Below are 13,610 nucleotides of genomic sequence, written 5' to 3' on the forward strand. Positions count from 1 at the left end.
ATTATTCATAAATATTTTTTAAGAGTGTTCTAGTAAGCTTATAATACTTGTTAAAAAAAAAAAAAAAAAAAAAAACTTGGAAAATTTTAGGTACATGTAAATATATATATATATATATATTAATGTCAATGTTTTTAATTTTAATTTTAATTTTAGTTTTTTTTTTTTTTTCTTATTATTTTTTATATTATTGTTCTATATATTTATATGAAGCATAATAAATAGCAAATCATAAATAATAAAATGTATTAAAAGGTTTAAGGTTCATCAAAAAAAATTGAGTAATAATATAATATATTATACTAAATATCACATGTGCTATATTTAAATATTTATTTTCTTTTCGTATTTTACTATTACAGTTGAATGTATATATATATTATATATGTATTATATTATATTTAATTAAATGTTATTTTATTTTATAAAAAAAATATGTAGATTTTTTTTTTTTGCAAATATTATTATGTACTCATTTTATATAAGGCATATTTTCTGTACACAATAATAATAATAAAAAAAAAAAAAAAAGGAAAAAAATATCATTTGCACATATTGTTTTATTGTTTACAAATAAAATAAAATTTTCTTATCTTATTAGTAGACTAATATAACATAAAAAATATACATATATAGATATTTCATATGTTACAAACTTCTTTATATCAAGTTCTATAATTTCTTTATGTATTAATTTAAATATATTTTTATTTTTATCAAATCCATATAATTAAAATTGGATAATATTATTTTAATTAAATGTACATATATATAACAACAGAAAGATATATATGTGTGTAGTATATTTATATTCTCATAATGTTTTATAAAAATAATGAGTACTAATAAATAAATAAAAATAAAATATATATATTGTATATTTTATTTTTTTATCTTTATTAAGATATTATATAATATTAAATTATAAATATATAGCTCTACATATTTTATACCATTATATCGTTGAATTTTTTTTTTTTTTTTTTCTTAATAATACCGATATATTTTAAAAATACATAAAACTTTTCAAAATAAAATATGTGTTGTATATTATTAACTACTTTAATAATTCTTGGTTTTTAAAACTTTTTAATTTTTTTACTTTTCATATATTTTATTATTATTTAATATCTTTGTAAAACCTTAATATATAAAAATGTAAATATATAATATATATATATATATATATATTATATCAAAAGAAGCAAAATATTTCTACAAACATCCTTTCATAGTATATATTTTTTAATTATATAAAATATTCAAAATATGAATGAATCTATTTTTATTATAAATAAAATATACCTAATTTCCTCAAAAATTAAAATCATTATATATAATAATATATATTAATAATATCTATAAGAATATACAAATATATATATATATATATATATATATTTATTATATGTTATATTTAATCTCGAATAATAATATATATGATATATACCAATATTATTTCATTTTTTATTATATATATATTTTTTTTGTATAACTTCTATATATATGTAACAAATTTCTAATTATATTTGTATCCAATAAAATATATATATTAATTAATTTATGTTGTTTTAAATATTTTTTTAACTCCCTTTCTTTATTTTTTTTTTTTTGTGTGTTTTTTTAATACCAAAAATATATTATATATATATATATATATATATTTATGTACCTTTATATGTTCTATTCTTGTTATGTTTATAAAAATGAATTATGATAAAATAAATTTGTTCAATGAAAATTTTAACATGATGTATGTTATAGAAGAAATTGAAACAAACCTTCTTGAGAAGAAGCATCTATTATGTGATATTAATGAGAATATATTAATTTCAGAAAAAAATAAAACATCTATAGATATCTATGAAAAACAATTAATAGAAAAACAAATACAAATTCTAAGGAAAAACAAAATGAATTACAAAAAATTGAATAATATAAATTATGTAAAATATTTTTTACCTTTATGTATACAACCCAAAACAAATAACACTGATAAATGTTTATCAGAAAAAGATATTTATATGAAGAATTTTAAGAAAAAAAGTAAAATAAAAATGTTATTTTGTATATTATTTATTTTAATATACATATGTATGTGTATTGTATGTACGTATGTATTTTTTTTTTTTTTTTTTTTTTTTTTTTTGATAGATATTTTAAGAGAGCTCCATGTTAAAAAGAGATTAACAGAGTACCGAATTAATCAATTTATACAAAAATATACAGGTTTGATTTTAATATATCATTTGTAATATTAGGTTATTATATATATATATATATATATGTATGTATATATTTTTATTTATTTATTTATTATTTGGTGTGTATTATTTTTCAGGAAAGTTCTTAAAAAATAATCTACTACACAAACAGATTTCAAAAATATATAACAACAAATCAAAAATTGAAATTTTTATAAAAGGTCATAATTTCTCATACAATAGAGCTATAGGAGATATTGCATTTTTTGACAGTAAACCAAATGTGTTACTTGAAAATGTAAAATATATAGTAAGAAAGAAAAACAAAAAGAAATTAAACAATATAAAGATAAACATTAATATTTAATAAGAATTATTTTTTTTACCACACTTTATTGTAAAATAAATTATTATATAGACGTGTGTATATGATTTATGAATATTTAATAAGCATAATTTTTGTTCCTTCCAAATATATATATGTATATACATATATGTGTATATATGTATTATTTTATTACTCTTATTTATTTATTATTTATTTATTTATTATTTTTTTTGTAGAATAATTTAAATGAGAGGAATGTTCCTTGGATATTTATACAGTTAAAAAAAAAAAAGAAAAAAGAAAATTTAAAAAAATGAAAAATAAACCAATGTATCAAATACGCTTGTATAATTATATGTATATATATATATATTTATATTTATTTATTTATTTATTTATTTATTTTTTTTTTTTTTTTATGAACAGGTCAGCTAGTATTTTATTTTTGCGACAATATTCCTAATTTGAGAGAAGATTAAATAATTCTTTTTTCTTTTCACTTAATGATGTATAACAAAATTGTATAGATCTCTCTTCAATAATAGATAAGGTTGTTTGAAAAATATTTTTAAGTATTTGTTTCTCCTCAAATTCTTCTTCATTTAATGTACTTTTTTTTGTAAGTACATCATAAATATCAACTATCTTAATTAATATTGGAAATATGACATTAGCTAATTTCAAGGTATTCTTATTATTTTTTAAAAAATTCATAAAAAAGTAAACATTTCTCAATAATAGTTTGTTTATCCTATATATAAAATAAAATATATATATAAATGTAATGATATATATATATATATATATATATATATATATTTTTTTTTTTATTTTTTTATTTTTAATTATATACCTGTTACCAAGGTATAGGACACAGTCCAAATAAGAACATAAAAATTTTATTGCATATCCACTCTTTTTCATAACTTCAATAACTGTTTTTTGTGATTTTACAATTTTTTCGTTTTTTTCTAAAAAAAAATAATTAAATTAAAATGATAATGTGAATAAATATTGGGTGTAAAAATAAATTGAACAGTAAAATAAATAAGTACGTAAAAATATTATATATATATATATATATATATATATATATATATATGTGTGTGTATATATATATATATTTTTTTTTTTTTTTGCCTTACTTATATTGAAGAATTCATAAAGGATGTTATACAATTGATGACCCAGTAAATATAAATAAAATTTCTTCTTTTCCAATATGTTGGAGTTATTTAAAATATAAAAATGGGTTATGTAGTGTTTAGATGCTGCTTTCGTTTCATTCATATCATTACTTTTTATTATATGCTTTTTCCTAAAAAAAAAAAAAAAAAAAAAAAAAAAAATATCGTATTATATATATATATATATATATATTAAATATTTTATATGGAAGAAGAAGACAAGAAGCATTATTTTTTCCAACGTTATAATTTATAATAATTTTTTTTTTTTTTTATTACAGTGTATCCATGATATTCATCAAAAGGTTACAATAGTTGGTCACAAAAATTAGTATCTTTGAATATTTATTATCTGTAGAATAAAATATATAAATATATATATATATATATATATATATATATATATATATATACATATATATACATATATATATTTTTTTTTTTTCGTTATTTTTCTTATAATACCTGTTGAAGACAATTTCAACTTGACAAAAAAATATGTAAAAAGTTGTGACAACTTATACATAAGATGAAGTAATAGAAAAAGCTCTTGAGAATTTTTAAATTCATCTAGATTCTCCAAATATATTTGTATATATTCATTAAGATGAAAATAGATATTTATAAAATATAAAATATTGTTTAATTTATGTTTCATAAGAATTATTTGAGATAAGAATTTCTTATTATTAGAAATTATATATATTAATGTTATTATATGAAGATTACATATATAAAAAAAATTCTTCATATCAACATGGTCCTTATATTTCATAGCTATTTGTGTATCTATATATTTTAATATATGCTCTACATCTTCAGCTGTGTAATCTAATAAAGTAACAATTCTTTTTATTATATCGTTACATTTTAAACAAAAATATACCATATTTTTATTATTACATTCAACTAAAATTTTGTTATAATTAAAAATAAAATCGTAAATTATAATTGAGTTTGCTTTATCTGGATCCACTGAACTAATAACACCACTACTATTTTTATAGAAAAATAGATTATTAAACAGAATTAAATTAAATGTATTAATAAAATTTTTTTTTGGTTTTTTAATAGAAGTTATTTTATCACTGTTTATAGATTTATCATTCTTAATAGATTCATCATTCTTAACAGATTCATTATTATTAATAGATTCATCATTCTTAACAGATTCATCATTCTTAACAGATTCATCATTCTTAACAGATTCATCATTCTTAACAGATTCATCATTCTTAACCGATTCATCATCACTTTCATCTTCCCTCTTTTCCTTTCTTTCTTCATGTGGTACATGCTTTTTCTTTTTAATCTTCTTACCTTTCTCTTTAATTTCTTTTTTATTTTTTGTGTTGGACACCTTATCGTCCATATTAAAAATATTTAAAATATAAATATTATAAATGAAATGTTTATATTCTTCATGAGTATGAAGTAATATTTGCTGAATGTCGTTATTATTAAATATATGCATCATTTCATGTGCAACTTTTGTATTATAATTTATTTTTTGAATTTTTTCTATATCCATTGGAAATGAAAAAAATACATATTCTATTAAATCTAAAAAGAATCGATTTGTTTGTATGATAATATGATTCTTCTGTTCACTACTATTAATTATAATTTTTTGAAGAAAACATTTGATATTATTTAATAATTCATTATCACAATTTGTTTCTGTATTTAAAAATGAATCATGATTGTTTTGACTGTCATTATTATTTGTATGAGAATTTATATTTTTAATATTATTTAATAAATAAGTTATATTTTCATCAGTTATATCTGTTTGTTTATTATCTTCTTCATTCATAATTATATTGTGTGTTAATAAAAAATATTTAATAAAAAAATGAAAAGATGTTTCTAATTTTTTCCTGATTATTTTTGATTTATTTATTTTTTTATTAAGATTTTTTTTTTTTTTTTTTACATCGTTCAAATTATTTTCTTCATTATCATCTTTAAATTGGTTTGATTCCTTGTTATAAATATTTTGTTCATCATAATATATATTTATATAAAGAAGAAATATATGGAAGAATAATTTTAAAACTAATTTATTTTTATAATTTTGTGTGTCATTATTATTAAAACAATCTTTTTGTTTTTTAAATATAAAAATGGAGAATTTAATAAATGTCTCTATATTTATTTTCCTCTTACTACTTTCTATATTTTTTAAATTATTAATAAAACATAATAATATATTTATTAATATATATTCAAAATAAATATTATACTTTTCAAACTGATCAAATATTTTACAAAGTAATGTATATAATGTGTCTTGTATATATTCAATATTATTAAATAAAACAAAAAATTTGCTTAAGATACATACATCTATATTAATGTTATCATAATCTTGTTCATTTGTATTATAATAATATGAATTTATGTCATATTTATTCATATAATACATATTATTCATATTATTATTATTTGAAAATATATGTATCATTATATTTTCATAATTATCATTGACATTATTTTTGAGAATAATTTTTTGATATATATTAAAAACTTCATAATAATTATTTGTGTACATATAATAATTATTTTGATTTATTAACACATTTATATAATTATCAAAAGACATAGATATATTTTTTTTTTTAATATATTCAATTTTATTTTCATCAAAATTGTGATCAGTTTTATTGTTGATATTTTGAATTATTTTTTCAATTTGTTTCTTTTTATTTTTATGATAATTATTTTTTTTTCTATATATTTTTCTATTATTTATTTTTTCTTTTTCTTGTGCATCCATTATTTCATTTTCTAAGTTGTTTATAATTAAAATATAATGTAATGTAAAAAGTTCTATAAGTAGTTGTGATAGTTTTTGATTTTCTTTTATGTTTACATATAGTTCATAAAAAAATAAATAGCTCTTTTCATTTTTTATAATATTTATATCAATAAATAAGGTTTTTATAATTTGAACGTAAATATTTTCTATATCATCTTTTTTATCATTAAATATTTTTATCAAAAATTTATAGTTATAAATAAAGAAATAAGAGATATGTTTATATATCCTCTTTTTAATAACATACGAGTATTCTTCTAGGGCATTCTTTTGTAGCACTCCAATTATTTGTTTAAAATGTTTGATGATAGCATCCTTGTCTAAAAAAAAAAAAAATAAAATAAAATAAATATATATATATATAAATAAATAAATATATATATATATATATATATATTATTACAAATATGTACCCTTTTTATATCATACAAAAATATTTCATTACCCATGATGTACAAATCAGAGAAATATATATAAAAGTATAACGTTTCTAAAGACACTTGTAGGATATCAAAAAATTTATAAACAGCTTCCTCTTTAACACATTGGTCATACATTAGTTTTATATCTACAAAACAATTTTGCAACTTACTAATTATAATATGAACATTTTGGCTAGTTTGTTTGACATTTATTTGTTCATTTAATAAAGAATATAAAGCTAATCTTGATATAGTATAATTAAAAAATATATATACATATAAGCTATAATAAAAATTATAATATTTCATATTAATCAGATTTCCTTTAACATATTCATGAAATGCAAGTATGTTTTGTTTTTTTTGAATATATAAATTTGATATATTTTGAATATTATTTAATAAATTATTTGTAATATAATTTTTATAAGTACATCTTAAATAACAACAAAAAATATATTCCAATGTTTCAAGATTTGTATACATAACTTGATATCTTTGAATTAATTGAGATATTGAATAATTATAACCATTTATTTCTATTACATTATTACTACTATTTAATTCATTTGTATTATTACTTTTCTTTGGATGTTTTAAAGTAAAATCACATTCTATTTTAAAACATTTATTCGTACTACATACTTGTTCGTTATTTTTTAATGACAAAAATATTTTTTCATGTAATTTATTAAATTCATTTATATGGAATTTATATATTTCAATAAAGCATATTAGAAAAGAAGAATATTTATCTGTGAATTTATGCATATATTTATTAAATATATTTATATATATAGGAGTAAATAAAAAATGAATTTGTCTTAAATATGGGGCATTATAATTTCCTATATATTTATGTATGAAATTTAAAAATCCATTTATTTCAAATATATTTATATATATTTCTAATATATTATTTATTATATGATTTGTAAAATTATATACTTGATAATTCTTGAATGTACTTAATTTGGAAGAAAAAGAATTCTCGTTAATTCTTTTAATAAATGAAAAAAGTGTTGAAAATATAAATGTACATGGATTTATTTCAAATTTTATTATATTAATTAAATTAAGTTGATTTATAAACATTAAATAATTTAAATATATGTTTATTACATTTTTCTTTTTCTTTTTTTTATTTAACATACAAAATAAATGAACAACACCATAATTGTTACTACTATTACTATTATTATTATTATTGTTACTATTACTATTATTATTATTATTATTATTATTGTTGATGTCATCTTGAATTTCATTTTTTTTATAAATATTTTTATATTTTTTTTTTTTTATATTATTAAATGTACTAAATATATTCTTCAACTTGGAATTATAAAATATTATATATGGTTTTCCTACTATGTATAAATTATTTTCATAATAATTATCTAAATTGTTGTCTATTATTCTCTCATTACATTCTTTTATTCCAGGTTTATTATTATTTAAATATGACTGAGAAAAATATATGTTGGTTACACAATCAAAAATATATTTAACAAAATAAGACAAATTAATAAACAAGAAGGAATGGTTTTTTGTGTTGCTTTTCTTATTTTTATATTGTAAATATTTATATATTAATCTAGAATATTCAACTAATATATGTATATTACTAAATATTTCTTTGTTAGTATATATGGTAACTTCATCATCGAAATGACACAATGAATAGGCAACTTTGAATTTTAATTTTTGATAATATAAAGAATGATTCTTATGAATATTGAATTTTGAATTTTCTGGTTCATTAAAAGGTAGACGTTTATTCTCATTAGTTTGAAGATCATCATTATAATCATTAACATCGTCATGAATAACATCATCATGATTAACATCATCATGATTAACATCATTATTATTAATATTGACAAGTTTTTGTTTTTTTTTATTGTTATCCTTTTTATTGTTCGCTTTACCATCTATTATGTGATCAAATTGAAATAATTTTATATATTCTTTCTTCAATACATTTTTATATATAGACAATTCAAAATGTGGTATTAATAAAAATATAAGAAAATAATTTTGTAAAAAATTTAAATTATCACTATCATACTTAATTAAATAATATTTAATTATTATAGTCATTATTTTTATACATCCCTTTATCTTTAAAATATTTAAAAAAGCATACTTATCATTTAATTCTTTATCATTTTTTATATAGAAGAGAAGTTTTTCTCTCTTATTTTTATTTATATTAATATTATTATTTTTAAAATTATTATTGTTCATTATATGTAAATAAAATGAATTTTCTTTATTTGATATTTTATTAATTATAATATATAATATTTCTAATAATTTTTCGTTCTCTGAAAATTGGAAAAATGAATAATTAACTTCTAATTTATCTTTACAACTATTAAATAAATTCTGTACATTTTTAAAATAGCTCATATTATAATTTTTTATGGTTAATATAATAAAATGTTTTATATTTTCTTTTAACAAATATAATTGTCTCATAAGAATAACATAAATATTATAAATATCGTTTATTTCACTTTTGTTTTTATTATTATTATTATTATATGTTGATAAGTTATTTATTCTGTGTATATAATCATGAACATAACTATATAGAGCAAATAAATTATTATAAAAAGCATATATTTTTATATCATTAATGGGAGTATTAAATTTTCTTAAATATAAAGTAAACATATTATTTATATAATTAATCATATTATAAAGTTTTTCTATATGATATTCTATATAATTTGAACTTTTTATTTCAAACATTTTGTTTTCAATTTTTCTTTTCTTATTATATTTTATATTCTTTTCTAATTTAATGACATCATTATTATTCATGTCACTTGTTAGAACATGTATATTTTTTTTCCTCTTTTTTGTATTAAGAGAATCATTCTCTGAATAATCATCAGAACATGAATCATCACTGTCATAATTAATACTATCATCAGTATTATAATTAATACTATCATCTGTATCATAATTTATACTATCATCTGTATCAAAATTTATACTATCATCACTTTTATAATTTATATCATCATCTACACTACTAGTTGTATCACTTTTTATATTTTCTTCGTCTTCCTTTTCCATATTTAAAGTATAAAATGATTTCTTCTCATCAGAATATATTTTATTCTCCGCAAAAATATCTATCAACATAATAGATGTATCATATATTATATTAAATAGATTATTGGAATTGAAATGAACACTATCATTATTATTAATTAGAACTAATATATTATTAATATTTCTTATATTTATTTTATTATCTTTTTCTAAAATTGTTTTTAAATTTAAACATAGTAATAACCTATCTAATATAATAGTCTCGACATATATTTTATGTTTCACAAGAATTTTTAAAATCATTCCTATTAATTTGTAATTCTCATTATATACATGTTTTAAATTAATATTAGATAAAATTCCAATATAATATTCAACATCATTTATTATATCTTTTTTTCCTTTCAATCTTTTCTTCTTCTCCTTTAATTTACTCAACAAATTTTCTACAGAACTTTCGATATGTATGTTGTAGCACTTCATCCTATATTATTTTTTTTTTTTTTTTAATATATATAAGAAAACAATATAATATATACAAGAAAAAATAGAAAATAAATTAATTTTTAAACATAATGATTTAAATATATAGTCAATTTAATCAAAACAAACAATGACAATTTTGTTTTCTATAAATAATATGCAAAAATGACAAGAACAAAAAAATAAGAATATAAAAATATACATATATATTTATATATATTTCATGTTATGTTTTAAAAAAAAAATTTTAAACAAATGAATTATAAAATTTACATATATATATATATATATATATAATATATACATATATATTAATTAAAATGTAAAATAACATAAAATAAAATATATAAAAAAATACAAATTGTAATAATATATTTTAATAATATATAATCCTTCTATAAAATTTTTACATAAAAAAATAAAATAAACATAGATAATAATTATAATGAAAAAAAAAAAAAAAAAAAAAAAAAAAAAAAAGTAAACAAAACATGTAAAACAACTACAAAAATATAGTAGATGCACAATAAAAAAAAAAATATAATATATATATATATATATATATTTATACATATGTAAAAAATATATAATATATATATTTATATATATATATATATATTTAATAAGGAGCTCATATATATATAAGTTATTATCATATGGTACATAATCTTAGTATATACTATAAAAAAAAGAAAAAAAAAAAGGGATGTATTTATTATGTATGTATTCTTTTTTTTTTTTTTTTTTTTTTCTTTTTGGTTTGTATTAGAAAATATAATAGAAAAATATAATAATTTATATTATAAATATATAATATATAACTATTATGTTTTAGTTTGTTTAATTTCTTATATGTTTTTTTGGATCTATGGATTTTCCTGATAAACTTAAGCATATATTTTTTTTTTTTTTTTTTATAAAAAAAATATACTTATTTGCAACACATTTTTTAAATAATTATTCAGAATATATATTATGAAGATGTACTAAAATGTTTTTTCCTTTTTTTAATTTTTTATAGTGTTAAGGTTTTATTTTATTTTATTATATTTTATTATGTTTTTGTTTTTTTAATTTTTCCTAAAATATAAAAAGTAGTTCAAAATGGATTTTAGCTTAAAATTCAAATAATATGTTATGCATTTCAGAACACATAATTTTTATTCCACAAAAGAACATAAAAAAATATAATATATATATATATATAATATTTTTTTATATTTATTATTATTTTTATTTTTTTAAAATGTATATAAAAATTGTAAAAAATATTAAACGATATCACAATTTATTTCATTATAGAAAGGAATATGTAGCTACAGAATCTTTAATAAAGAATACTTATTTAACTAAAGAATATTATGATAAAAATAAGAAGAAAAAAATAGACTTATTTGATTTTGTACCACCAGAAAATTTTGTATCCTCTTATTTTGAAAAGCTCGATAAGTGTTATTCGAATCCAAGATCTATATTAAGGTATACCTTCTTATTTATTTATTGTAATGTTATATGTTCACATTTAATATAATAACAACATAGCATAAATATAATACATACATACATACATATATATATATATATATATATATATTTTATTGTGTTATTTTGTTTAATAGGCTATATAAAGATTATATTGAAAAAGAAGATTACCCTAATTACAATTGGCTAATTCGATGCTTCTGTCAGCTAGCCAACATCTTTGGGTTCAACTCCTTCTGGAGTGTAAAGGACAAAGAAGCTATTCATGAATTGAAATTATTTAAATATCTAGTATATGATTTAATAGAAAAAAAAGAGAAAATAAAAGCAAGACATTGTCCTAGATTACTTTATGCAATGTGTTGTTTAGATTATCGTTGTTATTTTCTTCTTCCGACAATTTTAGAGATAATTGAAATGAATATGGAAAAATATAGGTTCCCAACATTATGCATGATAAGTTTTTGTTTATCATATTTGGGATTAACAAATCAAAATGTACAATTTGGTTGTGAAAATTATTTATCTAGAAATTATAATTTAATAATAAAAATATTGAATAATTTATATGAAAGAAGAGAGGAAGGAAAAATAGATACTACCAACTTTTGTTGGTCCTTATTATCATTTGTTATGATTATAAATAATATGTATGAATATCCTTCAAAAGAAAATAGCTTTCTACCAGAAATTTTAAAAAATGCATGTAATTCAATAACAAAAGAAAATATACCAGAAAGTGGATGGGTACAATATTTTTTATATATGACATTATATTGTTGTGATGTTGAAAAACCTGGAAATGAAATACAAATAAAAGAAAGTATACCATATTTTATTCAAGAATATTTACATTTAAAATGGTTAGATAATATATTAATAACGGCACAAAATCAGGGATCTGAAAAAATGCAACTTGAAATGGAAAATATTATAAATAAATTACAGTTAAAAAATTTCTTTATTAATTTATCTGTTGGAAGAAAAATAGATGAACAACATTGTTTTTTTACTTCTCATTTTTATAAACCTTTAAATTTATGTATTGAATATGATTACTTTCATCCAATTGGACAAAATAGACCACTTGTTAGTGGTATAATATCTTTAAAAAATCGTATATTTAAAAAACTCAATTATAATGTTGTTAATATACATAAATGTTATTGGGATATTTTAAATGACGATCAAAAAGAAGCACAACTAATCAAAATCTTAGAAACATTTCAACACAAACAAGATCCGAATAGTAAAACTGAATCCAAAGAATTATATGAAGAAAAATATTTTGATTCAAATATACTACATCTAAAACATAAGAGAGTTAAATTTCATACTTGGCCACCAGAAAATATAACAATTTGAAAAAATTAAAATATTACAAAATGGAGGGAAATATATGTGTTTCAAAATTTGCCACATTGACGTATATACATATAAATAAATAAATATATATATATGTTGTTGTTTTTTTTTTTTTTTTTTTGTGTATATATATTTTTTTTTCTTTTTTTGTTTATCCTTTTATTTTTTTGTTTTTTAAAGATAATAAATTATAATATAAATATATATAAATAAAATTTACAACAAAAAAAAAAAAAAAAAAAAAAAAAA

At 16.7% G+C, this 13,610-nt stretch overlaps 3 protein-coding genes across 3 annotated transcripts; 2 read left to right on the top strand and 1 right to left on the bottom strand.

Annotated features, from left to right (window-relative positions):
- Window positions 1–1,694: 1,694 nt before the first annotated feature.
- On the top strand, window positions 1,695–2,995 carry PADL01_0920100 (conserved Plasmodium protein, unknown function; the record flags this gene model as incomplete). The annotated part of the gene is made up of 5 exons (XM_028681880.1): window positions 1,695–2,046; window positions 2,155–2,229; window positions 2,342–2,514; window positions 2,769–2,809; window positions 2,959–2,995. 5 exons carry the CDS (start codon window positions 1,695–1,697, stop codon window positions 2,993–2,995), a joined length of 678 nt encoding a protein of 225 aa, XP_028538214.1.
- Window positions 2,992–10,514, bottom strand: PADL01_0920200 (conserved Plasmodium membrane protein, unknown function; the record flags this gene model as incomplete). Its single annotated transcript, XM_028681882.1, has 6 exons — window positions 2,992–3,283; window positions 3,386–3,503; window positions 3,678–3,850; window positions 3,999–4,071; window positions 4,185–6,860; window positions 6,986–10,514. The coding sequence occupies 6 exons, from the start codon at window positions 10,512–10,514 to the stop codon at window positions 2,992–2,994; spliced, it is 6,861 nt and encodes a 2,286-aa protein (XP_028538215.1).
- Window positions 10,515–11,760: 1,246 nt separating this feature from the next.
- PADL01_0920300 (conserved Plasmodium protein, unknown function) lies at window positions 11,761–13,361 on the top strand (the record flags this gene model as incomplete). The annotated part of the gene is made up of 2 exons (XM_028681883.1): window positions 11,761–11,993; window positions 12,134–13,361. The coding sequence occupies 2 exons, from the start codon at window positions 11,761–11,763 to the stop codon at window positions 13,359–13,361; spliced, it is 1,461 nt and encodes a 486-aa protein (XP_028538216.1).
- Window positions 13,362–13,610: the final 249 nt, after the last annotated feature.

Source organism: Plasmodium sp. gorilla clade G2 (genome assembly GCF_900097015.1).
Source record: "Plasmodium sp. gorilla clade G2 genome assembly, chromosome: 9".
Taxonomy (NCBI): domain Eukaryota; phylum Apicomplexa; class Aconoidasida; order Haemosporida; family Plasmodiidae; genus Plasmodium; species Plasmodium adleri (nom. inval.).